At 39.0% G+C, this 15314-nt stretch overlaps 1 protein-coding gene across 19 annotated transcripts in view; it reads left to right on the forward strand.

Moving 5' to 3' along the window:
* Window positions 1-15314, forward strand: part of NRXN3 (neurexin 3) — a 1692180-nt gene that overhangs the window by 627101 nt on the left and 1049765 nt on the right. For all 19 annotated transcript variants that reach the window (XR_003795953.1, XR_003795956.1, XR_003795954.1 and 16 more), the window contains one exon: window positions 13643-13846. Coding sequence is in view for 15 of the 19 variants with exons in the window: in XM_029238319.1 (XP_029094152.1) it covers window positions 13643-13846 (204 nt within the window). In the remaining 4 variants the exon portion in view is untranslated. The remainder of the gene's footprint in view (window positions 1-13642; window positions 13847-15314) is intronic.

The following is a 15314-nucleotide window of genomic DNA, read 5'->3' on the forward strand; positions in this document are numbered from 1 at the left end:
TGTGTGTGTGTGTGTGTGTGTGTGTGTGTGTGTGTGTGTGTGTGTGTATCTGTTGATTCACCTGTTTCAGATCATTGCTGATTTTGTGCAACCTGATTTTGGAAGCAGGATCCCAAATAGGAAAAAGAAGGTCTTTAATATCTCCTTAAGAAAAAAAAAGTCAAAGCTTTTAAATATTACCTCAGTCTCTTCAGTTTCGAAATAAAGGTTTGAATGCAGGTAAATTTTAAGTTTTGAACTCTAAATTTCTCTGCAATTCAGAAAGAGTAATTTTACAACTTCTGTATTCTTTTTTTTTTTTCTTATAAAAATCACAAGAGACTGATTCTACTTTAAATCAGCTACTTAAACTTCTGGCCATTTCTTCATTGGTTTGACTTTTCTAGGAAATGTATTTTATATTCCTAAACAATTTGATTTTGGTTCATGTTGAAGTACTGGCCCTGTCTCTCCTTATAAGAAATCTGTACATAACTGAGGTTGGTTGAGCTGGTACCTTGCAGAACAGTTGGCAAGTAGAAAGTGTCTTCTCTTTTGCTGCCCTGGAGAACTTGTTTCTCTGGTCTGGCCTTAGACAATAATGGAGCGATCACATTCTGGTGAGCACAGCTGTGTGCAGAACAGTTCTCTGAGCCTTCAATCCAGTCATTTGGGAATGAAAATATCAAAAACTAGCCTGGGAAACACAACCAGGACAGGCTGCAAGTTGGCCATTAATCACTTTACTGTGTCTGCTCAATGCTGTTGTCTAACAGCGTTCTAGAATAAAGTAAAGGTGATAAGTATACAGATCCATTCAGTATAGTTCCATACCTGCCATCAGTCATCCTTGTTGATGGATCAGAGGTAAAACTTTTTTTATTCAAATTTTTTGTAACCGATCATCAGTGATAACGAGAGAGCAAATGTATTCTCTGGAATACTGACAGGAAGAATATGACAGAGTGAGGCAGCAAGCTTTAGGCAAAAATGAAAGTCTACAGAATAGTGCTGTCTGTTTTTCAGGATGGAAATCGTAGCTGGATGTCAGGTTCGATCACTGAACATAGTCTGCCTATGACTGTAATAAGCCATGCTTATTATCAAAGGTAAATAATAGGACTCTAGTGTTCTTGAATGCAATCTCTACCATTATTATGAAAGTAGACCCATTGTGTAGGGAATTTGAGAACAGAAGAAAGCAGAATGTCTACCTTATTTCTCCATTTAACCAAAGTAGACTTTATAATAAAGAGGAAGACTAACAAAACACTTTAACCCTTCACAATTTCATTCCACTTTATAGTTTGCAGAGCTCTTTCAAACATATTTTCTTATATGACTTTTGAAAATGATTGAAGATTTACATAAAGGAAAAGGAAAGTCAGAGAATGTGCAACTTTCCTGAGGTTGCGCGCCCATAAGAGGTGGAGCTGTGAGTGGAATGTTGGCCTCCAGACACCTAGGCTCTTTCTACTGATCAGTGCTGCCTCTAATATGGAAGTATCTGCACGTGAAAGCAATGGGTCATCTCCAGACATCAGGGAAGTTAAAACACGTGTGTGTGCACGTACACATGTAACATTCATTGAGGACCCATTAATTTCAGACATTTGGATATCTTCGCAGTCATTCTCTTGGGCTCACCTTTGTGATGGATAGCTTTTCTTTGCAACCCTGGATCCATTCTTCACTCTTCTTCATACTTTTTTACTCAGCTTTGTACCCTGGAAGGTTATCCTATAGGGATTGCATTAACAGCCTCTCTTACCCTTTTGTATTCCAGTTGAATTTGCCCAATGGGAAGCATGCAAGAAAGATGAGAAGGAATGATGAGAATGAGGTCTGAATATTTAATTTCTTGTCTGTGATATGGCTGCCAGCTGGCTGCACACCTTGACATAAGGTCACAGTCTTGTGAGGCACTCATAGTGCACCCTTGTTCTCTCTCCCTCTTCCACTCCCCACTCAGGGTTCTGGCAGTTGACCTTCTGCTTGCTCTATCAGGCCTACACATAGTAATATATGGGTCTGCTTTTACTAGCCCTAAATACCATATTACCTCTGGAGGGTTCACTATTCCCTACCTTTACCGTTGTAAATATTACTTGTATTAAACCTTCATCAAATGAAGATGAAGAGTTGGCCATCTATTTCCTATTAGTATCCTGGCTGATTCAGTATTATTATTATACATGTTACAGATGGGGAAACTGAAGCCCAAGAATATTTCACAGTTAAATAACTTGCAGATCTAAGACTTCCCTGGTGGTCCAGTGGTTAGGACTCTGTGCTTCTAATGCAGGGGGCATGGGTTCGATCCCTGGTCGGGGAACTAAGATTATCCCACATGCTGTGCTAAGGTCCCACATGCCAGTGAGGCCAAAAAAATAAAAATAAAATAACTTGCAGATCTAGGACTCTACCCGAATTTTCTAACTCCAAGTCGTGGCTAAAAATAAAATATATATATATATATATATATATATATATAATAATAATAATTTGCAGATCTAGGATTCTACCCAAATTTTCTAACTCCGAGCTTATATGCTCATAGTGACAGCACACTGAGCAATGATTCTGAATAGGTGTAATTACATATGTGTAATTACAACTCTGCCCGATAGAGCTTTCTTGAATTGACTCAAAGAGTCAGATCAATTCTAAGAAACATACCACCATCATTTATAAATATTGTTTTGAAATTTCATAATACGTTTGCAAAATAAAGCAGCGGCAATAGTATCTGGAGGAAAATTGGGTAAGATTGCATCTAATCTCTTACCATGCCATTCTGTCTTCCCTGCAGCACCAGAGTTAGCCTAAAAAGCAAGTCTTACCGTGTCACTTCCTGTCTTAAACACCCTCTTATGTTAACTAATATCCAAACTTCCTAATTGTGCTTATTAGCTCTTTTATAATGGACCCTCTGCATCTCCCTTCAGTCTTAACTTTATCACTCCAGTCCATATACTCTAGCCCATATGGGATCATCATTGTGGTTCTCACCTGGGTTGGGGGTGGGGATTTTTCCCCCAAGAGGCATTTGACAATGTCTGGAGATATTTTGGGTTGTCATGACTAAAGAGAATGCTTCTGTCATGGCTTTAGAGAGCTTTACTTGTTTGGGGATGGGAAAGCAATCGAACTGTATGTAATGGCAGCACGATGTTGAGAATGTGAAAAGTTAGTTCTTCTCAGCCTTGTCCATGAGAGGGAGGACATCACCTCAAATCAGTTTTGATTCCCTGGAACTGTTGGCTGCTGTTGGGTCTGCTCAGACCTAGAAATGTATGTTGCTCCTGCTGCTGCAAAATACAGAATTAGAACCTGGTGGGCATTCCTGCATAGATTTGCACAGTGTTTAAGATCAGCCCAGTTTGGGTAGAGAGGAAGCAATCTGTGAATTGGAAGCTTTGTTAGAATAAAACACACTTAGGGAGTGTATGAGGCCAGTGGCTGCATGAGTGAACAGGAGGATGTCTTGAAGGTACAAAAAGGGAAGATGGTGAGGCGGGTGATTGTTTATTGGTACTTTGCTTACAAGGCTGGCCGTGAGAGTATCTTCTCTCTACAGTAGATGGCTTAAGGGCTGGTGGGTAGTGCTAGGAAGTCTGCTTGGTATGCTAAGTGCAAAGTGAGACCTGGGAAGTCTGCTACATGAAAGCACATTGCTAGTTGCTCATAGTACTGTATCGATGTCAGGGGACCCCTTGCATTCGTTAGCAGCATTACATCGATTGTGTTGTCTAGTGCTTTTGTTTTATCCCTTTCCTGTCCATGCCTACCAATCTGGCTTTCTCCTTTAAAACTGTAGGAAATGTAAATGGTATCACTTCCAAGTTTGTGTAGGCAAGAAGAACTTCTCTGTACCATTTACTTTCTACAGTCAATTTTCCGTATAATTTTCGCTTATCTTCTTGATTAGGACCTCATCACATCTAAAACAACATATGCTTATAATAACATTAAAGAACCCTCAGTTTTGATTATTTCCTATCTGTTCCTTTGGTGTTAGATGCAATAATTTGATTATGAAAAGAAGTACGAAGATGGTAGGGGAAAGTTGCCTACCAGAAACTCTCTTTCAAGTTAAACAGAAAAGGGTATACCAGCCAAATAATTGTCAGCCGTAAGTAAGGAAAGAGGCACAACTCAGTGTCGTAAGTCTCAAAAAATAGGAGCAAGATAAATGATTCTGAAGCCAAGTTAAGAGGAATGGTCAAACATGATGAGGCTGCCAACCCTGCCTGTGTTCCTCAGGTACAGCACTGTCCAGTTGATAAAAAAAATATTGAGAATTATCCCTAAAATACCTTTATAGAGGAAAATAAATAGATTGAGTAGATGTTCTTATCTGAGTGAAGAATAATGGGAATGTCTGTAAGAGGTAAATGCATGTAACAGAAACAAACAACAGGACTGAGGATCAAAAGAGATGTCAGCAGGGCTAAAGGGCTCAAAAGTTCTAATGTATCATTCCCACCACCATGGCCTTGGGATGCACTCTTCAACCAGGTGGGCTGTCTTCGAGTAGAGGACATTTAACAAAGCTTCAGAAATGACAGCATAGCTCTGAAAGCTAAATGAAGGTTACACACAGTCTTGGCTGAGCTCTTCATTTCTCCCATCCATTAACTTCCACATTGCTATCTCTCAGCCTACAGGAAAAAAAAAGTACATAGAACTAAAAATATGAAGCCATTAAACTGTAGATGACTCTGGGAGCCAGTAAGTCACTGAAACTATATGTGAACAACTAGAAACTCTGGACAGAGCCACCTGAGTATGAGCAGGAAAGACAATGACATGACAGTGCAAATAGAAAACATCAGGCAAATACAATTTCAAAAAACATAGGTATAGCTTAGAAAACTGAAGGAATTTGATCTAGAAGAAAACAAACCAAAGGACAGAAAACTTTCCCATGAGCTGTATAGTCTGTAGCTCATTTGCACTGTAGAATATTTTAAGAGAATTTAATTAATGGTATAAGAATTCAAAGAAAAAATAAAAACAAATGAGTGAATGGAAAAGAGAGACTGTATATGGAATATCTGAGAGCCAAAATATGATCACATAACTTATTTGAAATAATTAGTAACCACAGGGGTGCAGATAACACATGGCTAAATATTGATGTATTGATAGAAGGAAAATGCTTCACAGTGAATGCTGATGAAAAGTCAAAGAGCCGAAATCCATAATAAAGAAACTAAGAGATATGAGGACAGACAAGATAATTGGACCTCGGAAACAGAAAAACTAAGTGCTTTAACAAAGAGATTACCTAAAGGCATCAAACCAGAAATTTGTTCTTAATATAAAGAACTGACTCCATAAAGTTCAAAATAGCATGATGGGTTCTAAGAAAATCAGATATAGTATATTCAACACTGAGATGTGTATTGATTATGTCATTGGGCTTCAAGGAATAAAATAATATTCTTTAGGCATTTATACAAAATTTACATCATTTACCACCTATGAGAGGAAATGTTGGCATTATACAATCTCAAGAGCAATAACTCGAAATGTATAAAATTCTGCATGAAATGAAGGGTGACTCAAGAATTACACACAAGCACAATGCAATTCAAATATCAAGAGCACAAATAGACTTTCACAAACATGAACAAACTTTGGTAATAATAATACTAGTGAGTTCTTTTTAAAAAGGTGTTTCCATATACTTTGTGACCACCTAGAGGGGTGGGATAGGGAAGGTGGGAGGGAGACGCAAGAGGGAGGAGATATGGGGATATATGTATACGTAGAGCTGATTCACTGTGTTATACAGCAGTAGCTAACACAACATAGTAAAGCAATTATACTCCAATAAAGATGTTAAAAAAAGAAAAAAGAAACTGATGGGTATGTTTAAAACAAAAAACAACAAAACATAAAATAAAAAGGTGTTACCATAAAATCCAAGCACTTAAAAGATGAAATAAAATTACTCAGAAATGGAGAAACTGTGACAAAAGGCATGGTGAGAATAGTGACCATCTTTGAATATACAACAAACACATAATGATCATACGCATTATGAATGTAGAACAAAGAATACAGTTGATAATATCCTTGGGTTCCACAGCCATGGACTCAACCAACCTTAGATCAAAAATATTTTTTAAATTCCAGAAATTTCCAAAAAGCAAAACTTGAATTTGCCACACTGGCAACTATTTACAGAGCATTTACATTGTATTTAACACTATTTACATAGCATTTATATTGTATGAGGTATTGTAAGTATCTAGAGATGATTTTAAGTATATGGGAGGATATTTGTAGGTTATATGCAAATACTGTGCCATTTTACATAAGGGATTGAGCATCCGAAGATTTTGTTGTCTGCAAGGGGTCCTGGAACCAATCCCCCAGTACACTGAGGACAACTGTATGTGGGTATCAGAGGTCCCCAGAACCACTCTCAATTTGAATATTTCTCTAGAAGGACTCACAGGACTCGAGATATTATATTCATGGTCATGGTTTATTACAGCAAAAGTTACAGAGTAAAATCAGCAAAGGGAAAAGGCATGTGGGGCAAAGTCTGGAGGAAAACAAGCCCAAGCCTCCAAGAGTACTCTTCCAGTTGAGGTGAACAAAACGTGTGTTTAATTTCTCCAGGAGTGATGTGCAACAACAAATGCAAAGTGTTACCAGCCAGGGAACCTCACCTGAATCTGGAGTCCAGGAATTTTATGGGAAAAGATATATAAGACATTTGTAATAGTCAAAATAGGGAACTCTAGAATGGCTGGATGAGGAACTTAGCAGATCTCCCCAGTGAAACAACGATTTAATTGGTGAAAATTATTAAAACACACACAACCATTTAAAATCTCTGAAAATTGTTCTAAGGACATACAACAAATGGAGAAACATTTATTTAAGAGATCTACTAAATCTCACTAAGAAAAGTGAGAGCTATGGTATTTAAACAACAACCTGCTCCCTTCTCCTACCCCAACCCTGCTCCTTGTTCTGGAAGCTTCATTCCAGGTGGTTGTGGCCAAGAAGACAGGATCTCCCTCTCCAACCAGTTACACTAGGACTACAGTTTCACCTCAGATGGTCAGGCTACTGGTGCCTCTCAACTCTCCCCAGTTCCATGTTGCAGAAGCAATATTCCTGGTAGGCACAGCCAAGAAGAGGCCTCACTTCTCCTACTAAATCTCCATTCATAGAGCAGAAGCTCTATCCCAGGTTTGGCATGTCAAGAATATAGGGGCTCCAATTGTCCCTGCCCCAGCTTAGTCATGTTTCATGTTAGGAGGGGCAAGCTGAGAAGACCAGGACCTATCATCTTCCTCCCATGCCCACTTTTAGAATGGGAATGTCACTCAGGGAGAAGTGGGCCACTGTTTCTGCACACAGCTGGGTTGTGTAGTGGCACAGAGGTTCTGCTCTGGGGTAGATGCAAGTTATTAGGATGCAGAGCTCTACGACTCTGCCTGGCTGTTTAGAACAAGGATTAGAGAAGCTCATGGGTAAAGGACTTTTGAAAATAATGGTGATCTTGGTCACTATCAATTTTGAAGGGACAGGTAGATGTATGATACTAGTAGCAATGAGTGAAATGGCAGACCAGAAGTTTGCTAATGTCAGAAGTTTAGCAAAGAGAATCAGGGGTAGAGAAAGCCATGGAGGTCTAGATGGTTGTACACATTTGCTGGGATACACTCAGAGCTAATTAGAGGAGGAGATGGGGAAGATTTGAAAGTATTACTAAGCTACACATACATCCATCAGTAAGAGGAAGAGCCTATTGGCTCAAGGGGCTTAAGGTACAACCTCTTAACTGACTGAACGATAAGCTGCTTTTAGCCAGGGGTTACCCCTAGGAGACCAGGCTTAAAGCGAAAACCACACTTATCCTTGGTGGGCTGGAGGACTGTGCATATTCCCAAGACTGCACCGACTCAGGAGTGACAGGAGGGGCAACTTCCAAGTACTAGTCCCTGGCTGAATGTGAGGCAAAGTCTTAAGCTTACTGAACTGTGAAAGCAGTCTCCAAGTCACACAAATCCACCAGATAATGAGTAAAAATTAACTGACCAAGGGGGCTTAGGTATAATAGTTGAGCAATAAGTGGCTTATACTGACCTAGGATCAACACCTAGGAAGACAGGCTAAAAGATAAAAAATGCAAAAATATCTGAACAAGGACATCAGAGCCTTCACACTGCTGGGAAAATATGTCACAGAATTAGTTCAGCCAAGTCATTAAACAAATAAATGAATGAACAAACAGAAAGAAGTAGCCCTGGTGGTGGTCACGGAGGGGAGAGCAGTATCCAGACGTGCTACAGTCTGTTATCTAAAATGTCCAGTTTTCAACAGAAAATTGTGAAACATACACAAAAAAGGAAAGTGTGACCCATACATAGGAGTACATACAGGCAATAGAAACTGCCCAGATGTTGCACTTAGCAGACAACTACACCAAAGCTATTATAAATATTTTCAAAGGGATTTGTGGGAATTAAGGGAAACTGTGCTTAAAGAATTAAAGCAAAATAAGATAACAGTGATTTATCAAATAGATAATGTTAATAAAGAGATTAAAATTATATATATTTATGTATCTATTTTTCAACTTTTCAATTCCAAAATTTCTATCATTTGGGAAGTATTTATCTATCTACCTATCTACCTACCTACCTATCTATCCCTGTCTCTCTGTCTGTCTATCTATCTATCTAAAATGCTTGAAAGCACAATATAAATGAAAAATTCGCTAGAGGGGCTCAACAGAAAATGTGAGTTAGCAGAAGAAGGAATCTGCAAACTTGAAGATAGATCAGTAGAGATTATACAGTCTAAATAGAAGAAAGAAAAATGAATGAAGATAAACAAAGCATCAGAGAAATACGGGACATCATTAAGAGTACCAACATATGTATGATGGCAGTCCTGGAAAAAAGGAGAGAGAGAATAGGACAGAAAAAATATTTAAAGAATTAATGATTGAAGATTTCCTAAATCTGAGGAAAAACACTAATTTACACATCAGTGAGCTCTAAGTAGGATCAGTACAAAGGAATTCATTCACATCCAGACTTATTATAATAGAAATGTTGAAAGTCAAAGAGAAAATCTTGAAAACAGCAAGAGAAAAGTGGCTTATCATATACAAAGGCCCACAATAAGATTAACAGCTGATGCCTCTTCACAATGTAGGCCAAAGGCAGTGAGTTGACATTGAAAGTGCTGAAAAAAATATAACATCAGCTAAGAATCCTATAGCCAACAAAAGCATCTTCAAAAGTGAAAGTGAAACAAAGATGTATCCAGGTAAACAAAAAAACAGAATTCATTGCTAGTATACCTGCCTTATAAGAACTACTAAAAGAAGTTCAGGAAGTGACTGCAGACAGTAATTTGAATCTACATGAAAAAACAAAGAGCTCCAATAAAGGTAATTATGTAGGTAATGATAAAAGAGTATAATCACACATTTCTTTTTCTTTCTTCTTTTAACTGATTTAGAAAGCAGTTACATAAAACAATCTATAAAATTGTATTGTTGGGCCTATAACATAGAATTGTAATATATTTGATAATAAAAATGAATGAAGCTACATTGAAGAAAGGGAATGACAGCAGATGGTACTGCTAATCCACAAAAAGAAATGAAGAGAGACAGACATGGTAAATAATAAGCTTATTAAAAAAAAAACTCTATAAATATATCTGAGCTCTCCTTTCTTCACTTCATAAGAAGAAGTTTTTATAAAGCAATAATTATAACAATGTATTTTTGAGTTTGAAACATATATAGACATTATATGAATAACAATAATAACACAAAAAGGAGGACCAGAAGAAAGCTATGTAAGAGTAAAGTTTCTGTATCTTACTGGAATTAAGTTAGTATAAATATGAAGTAGATTCTGATAAATTAAGATGTATGTTGTAAGCCCTAGACCAACCACTAAGAAAGTAGCTCTTAGTTACTTGGTTATTTAGTTAAGAACCATCAAAGGAATTAAAATAATATGCTAGGAAATATTCACTTAAGACAAAAGGAAGTAGTAAAGGAGGAAAAGAGGAACAAAATAGGAGAACTGGGGACTTCCCTGGTGGCACAGGGGGTTAAGAATTAGCCTGCCAGTGCAGGGGACACGGGTTGGAGCCCTGGTCTGGGAAGATCCCGCATGCTGTGGAGCAGCTAAGCTCGTGCACCACAACTATTGAGCCTGCACTCTAGAGTCCGCGAGCCACAACTACTGAGCCCACGTGCCACAACTACTGAAGCCCACGCACCTAAAGCCCGTGCTTCACAATAAGAGAAGCCATGGCAATGAGAAGCCCGTGTGCCACAACGAAGAGTAGCCCCCTGCTTGCCTCAACTAGAGAAAGCCCGCACGCAGCAACGAAAAACCCAATGCAGCCAATAAATAAATAAATTAATTAATTAATTAATTTTAAAAAGGAGAACTGTGTAAGTACTATTATGTCAGCATTTCATGATGTGGTCTTTCAACACTCAATAATCTGATAGTTTTTAGATCAAATAACTTTCCTTATTTAGACTTATTTTCCATTGAATAGTATTCCATTCATGGTACCCCTTGTGTTTGAAATCTTATAAGCAAATTAATATGAATTCTGAAACAAATTTTGTTTCAGCTGATTCCTATATTAAGTTTTTTGCTTCATCACCCTCCCCTTAAAAATACCATGTTAGTAGTAGAACATACTCACCAAGATACACACAAAGGTATACATTGAGATACATACTTCATTTTGTACCATTAGATGTTTAACTACATATGCGCCTGATATTTGTTCTCTGACACTACCAATATTGACATAACGATACATTCATTTATGCATATATTCTGCCACTATACATATCCGGAGAGATAAAAGTGGCCATTAGTTTTGGAATTATTTAAGTTGAATGCATCAAAACAACCATCTCATGGCTCACTGAATACCCTAACATCTTTTAAAAAGGAGTGTATTTTTGTGTGGGTGTCTATAGTAGAAGATACATAGTAGTAATTAATGGTGTTCATTACACAAACACACAGCGTTGTGCCTAGTAATATATAACAATATATTATTTAGAAATACATATCATCTCTATATAATTGTATATGTTCATAAAATACAACTTTAAATAATGGCATATATGTATATATATGTGCACACGTGTGCATGCATGTGCATGCACTCACACACAAACACAAGAACACCACAGTCTGCCATGAAGCATTGTAGATGTACTTTATGTGCTAAGAAACATGGGTGTGCTCCTAGTATAACTCTCTCACAATTTGGCAGAATCATTATGTATACAGCCATGAGAATCGGACTGCCTACATTTAACTTCCAGCTCTGCCATTTCTTGGATGTGTGACCTGGTATCTATAAAATATAATAATATTGTCTTCTTCACGAAGTACTTGTGAGGATTAAGTGCCATCTTAATGCATGTAAAATCCTAGAAAGTACCAGGCAAATAGTAAGTGCTCAATAAATTTTAGCTATTGTTATTGATGTTTTGATTCTGCTCTTTCAGGAGATAAACGTTTCTTTTACATCTTGAGCATGTGTTACATTTAGATAATGCTTCTCATCTAAGAAGAGATCTTCAAAATATGTTTTTCATTTTGATGGTGTCTGTAACTGTCACACCTTTGTTTGTGATCCTCTTAGAGTTTGCACATTATAATGTACAACTATGAGCATGTCATGGATTTTACCCAGGTGAAGGTTGATTCCCAGGAATGACAGGTGTATTTATGTTTTTTTCATGGACCTTTTGTGTGTTGTGTAAATAAGGTTGGGTGTATGATGATGACGTACTATTTTGAGAACTTTCCACGTGGTCTGCCTTGTCTCTCCGTGTTCCTATGCCTTTTATGCATGAGGACAGAAGATGTTTGTTTCTTTTGTTCACTGTCATGTCCTCAACACCTAGAAGAGTGCCTGGTATATAGTCACAAATGAGCATATTGTGGTACCTCATAATCTAAAACTATTCATTTACTTCCCAGTATCTACCAAAGTCCATTGATTTTATTCTAATCTCAAAGCACCTTTGTATAACTATTCTTAAAATATGCTTGACACTTCTGTTAAATTGAAGTTTGTTATTATCTGAGCATATCCCTCTTCTTTCCTTTTTGTGTATAGAGATACTGTTTTATCTACCTGTGAAATCTGCTGCCATCACTTCTTTCATTAAAAACCCCACCCATCTATCAAGACCAGCTTCAGACTTTACCACATCAATTCTACTCACCTGCATGCTATAGCCTCTCTCTTCTGAATGCTCCTGGCTTTATCAATATATCTTTGCTGGGTCATTTAGCCATGTTTATATTCTAGTAGTTATTTGTGTGTGCTTAGTCTCCCTTCAGGACAGGGGATGTTGTCTGCTTCACCTTTGTACCCTCCATAGTGCATATTGGAATGTAGCAAATATTTAGTAAGGACCTTTTCAGTGCCAGGTGCTGAGTTCAATGGCTTCATAGGAATGTGAGTGATATTCTCTTCCCGTGTTCTCTAAAATACTTGCTAAACAAATGATTAAACAGATTCACGTTTTGAGCCACATGGTGCTACATAACAGGCCCTGGACTTGGTATTGGTTATACTGGGTTAAAGTCCAGACTGTGGGGCTTCCCTGGTGGCGCAGTGGTTGAGAGTCCGCCTGCCGATGCAGGGGACACGGGTTCGTGCCCCGGTCCGGGAAGATCCCACATGCCGCGGAGCAGCTGGGCCCGTGAGCCATGGCCGCTGAGCCTGTGCGTCCGGAGCCTGTGCTCCGCAACGGGAGAGGCCACAGCAGTGAAAGGCCCACGTACCGCAGCAAAAAAAAAAAAAAAAAAAGTCCAGACTGTGTGACTTAGGGATGATAACCTACTCCCCCTAAGACCCTTGGTTTTCTGTTCGAAAGTAGGAATGGTAGACCCACGTTGTGGCGTTAAATGAGATAACATATTTGAGGGGGTGGAGGGCTCATAACCAAAGTGTTTGGACTAGAGAAGGTTTCAAATAAAAGTGAGCTTCTTCCTTTCCTATAAAAGTGCTATTTGAATAAAAGTAAAATGTCTGGTTCCCAAAGGTGTGCTTAGCTTTTGTTGTTGTTGTTCTGGCCCTGACTCCATCAATCTTCTTTGAACAGGCCAAGCAAACTTCTACGAGGCCTGGCTGTGCTGCTTCTCTTTTCTTTTTCTAGCAGCACTCTGGCAAGTATGTGTTTGTTCACTGTGGTGATTATAAACTGCTGCTTCCCTCCTGTTCTTCATGAAATATTTACAGGACTCAAGTTTTGTTTAGTGTCTTGTTTTGCTTTGTCGTGTCTACAGCATACAGAATTACTACCATTTGTGAGGGCATTTTCACTTTTGCAAAATGCCTTCACATCCATTATTTCATGCGGTACCATTGACAAGTCAGTGAGCATGGTAGGGCAGGGACCAGTGCCATCAGATGCCTTTTACAAATGAGGAAATAGAACCTCAGAGTTTAAGGGGTCTGCATACAGCTTAAAAGCGGCAGTGGAGGTCTAGCAAGCACGAGACACCTGTCTACTAATTTGGTGCCCTCTCCTTCTACTCTGCTTACCCTGGAAGCAAAGGCAGACTCTGGCATCCTTCATCCTGACGATACCCTCCTTTCTTCTCTGCAGAGGCATCCATCCTGAGCTACGACGGCAGCATGTACATGAAGATCATCATGCCCATGGTCATGCACACCGAGGCAGAGGACGTGTCCTTCCGCTTCATGTCCCAGCGAGCTTATGGGCTGCTGGTGGCTACTACCTCCAGGGACTCTGCGGACACCCTGCGTTTGGAGCTGGATGGGGGGCGCGTGAAGCTCATGGTTAACTTAGGTATCGTATGAAGTACCCTCTGCCACTCTGTTTGGGCTTGTCTTCCCTTTCTTTTCTGATTTTCATTGGTTTGACTGAATTCTTTGTTTGTTTCTTGAAATTTAGCTGTTCACCTCTTGTTTAATAGGCCAAGGATAAATCCCAACAGCAACAAACACCTTCTTGTTTCTGCATGAGGTTTTGATGTCAATTTCTGGTTTCTGACAGTGGTGGTTTCTTTACTAGAAGATTTGTTTTCTAAGTTTCCTTTCTTGGTTTTTTGAATCGTTTAGCTTTGTGTAAAACACGCTACTTTGGTCCATCTTTTGATCAAGCACATTCCCATTAAGTCCAACTCCTTGGTCACCACTCAAAACAGTCAAAGCAGAGGACAGGGACAGGGCATGAGATGGAAGCAAAATGGGAGGGTGGTGTTTGAGAGAACGAAGCCATGTGAGTGGGATGAGAAATGCATTGTTTGAAGCTCCACAAGGACTGTTCCCATGGGAAATTCTGGTGGCCTTGATGACACTAGTATCTCCTTATATTTACTCTCTCCTAGTGAGGAGCACAAGTCACATTACTTCTGTTGTCCCATCGGGGAAAAATTCTATAAGTTTAGAGTCTCTGACACATGGAAGGATGGTGTGGCTCCTGGTATGTGTCCCTTCCTCCTTCCTGACATTCCTACCCTCACTAGACGGCCCTTTTGATAAAAATTATTAAGTCACACTGTTACCAGTTACTCTGTTCTTATATAACACATATCCATTTTTCCTTAGTGTTGAGAAATTATGACAGTTTCAAATTTGTAGCTTGATTGAGAGAGGACCTGTTCTTCTACTGTAATTACCTATAATGGTACTTTGGAAATCCCTCTTTTGTGGCCTCATATCCTCTCAGGCTGCTGACCTTCTTGGCTGGATTCTAATCAATCTCCTATGGAGAGTGAGGACCTCTTGGTTTTTGGAAGGAAAAAAAGCAATCTCTATTTCTGCTGATTCTACTCAGTAGAAAGTCAGTGCCCTGTGTTGACAGGATTAGTGATACAGCTGCGCTCAAACTTTCTAAGCCTCTGATTTGTTTGGCTATGTAGAATATGTTTAGATACACAACTCCTTCATAAAGATGTCGGTGGAATGGCTTGTCAGAGGCATGGAGAAGACATGATGGACAAATGTATCAGATGCAGGACGATACACAACCCTAGATGGCCTGGTGGGAAGGTGGGAAATCAATACCAGTCTTATCTGCTGTCAGGTCAACTGGTCACTCTTGAAAAATGCCTATACGACAATCCTAAAAATCTCTAGGACACAGAAGACTGTTTTGAGCAGTGGCTTGTTTAGTTGTGTGTCTCTTTTTTCCCCCAAGTTGCAGCTTTTACAACACTATGCCCTTTTTCTTTTCCAAGCACATTTGATTTCTGTTGTCAGTGTGTCTCTTGGTTTTTCTTTGGTTTGCGTATGTGTGTGTTTGGTTATTTTGG

The sequence above is a fragment of the Monodon monoceros genome, unplaced genomic scaffold (genome assembly GCF_005190385.1).
Source record: "Monodon monoceros isolate NGI ecotype Baffin Bay Population unplaced genomic scaffold, NGI_Narwhal_1 Super_Scaffold_21, whole genome shotgun sequence".
Taxonomy (NCBI): domain Eukaryota; kingdom Metazoa; phylum Chordata; class Mammalia; order Artiodactyla; family Monodontidae; genus Monodon; species Monodon monoceros.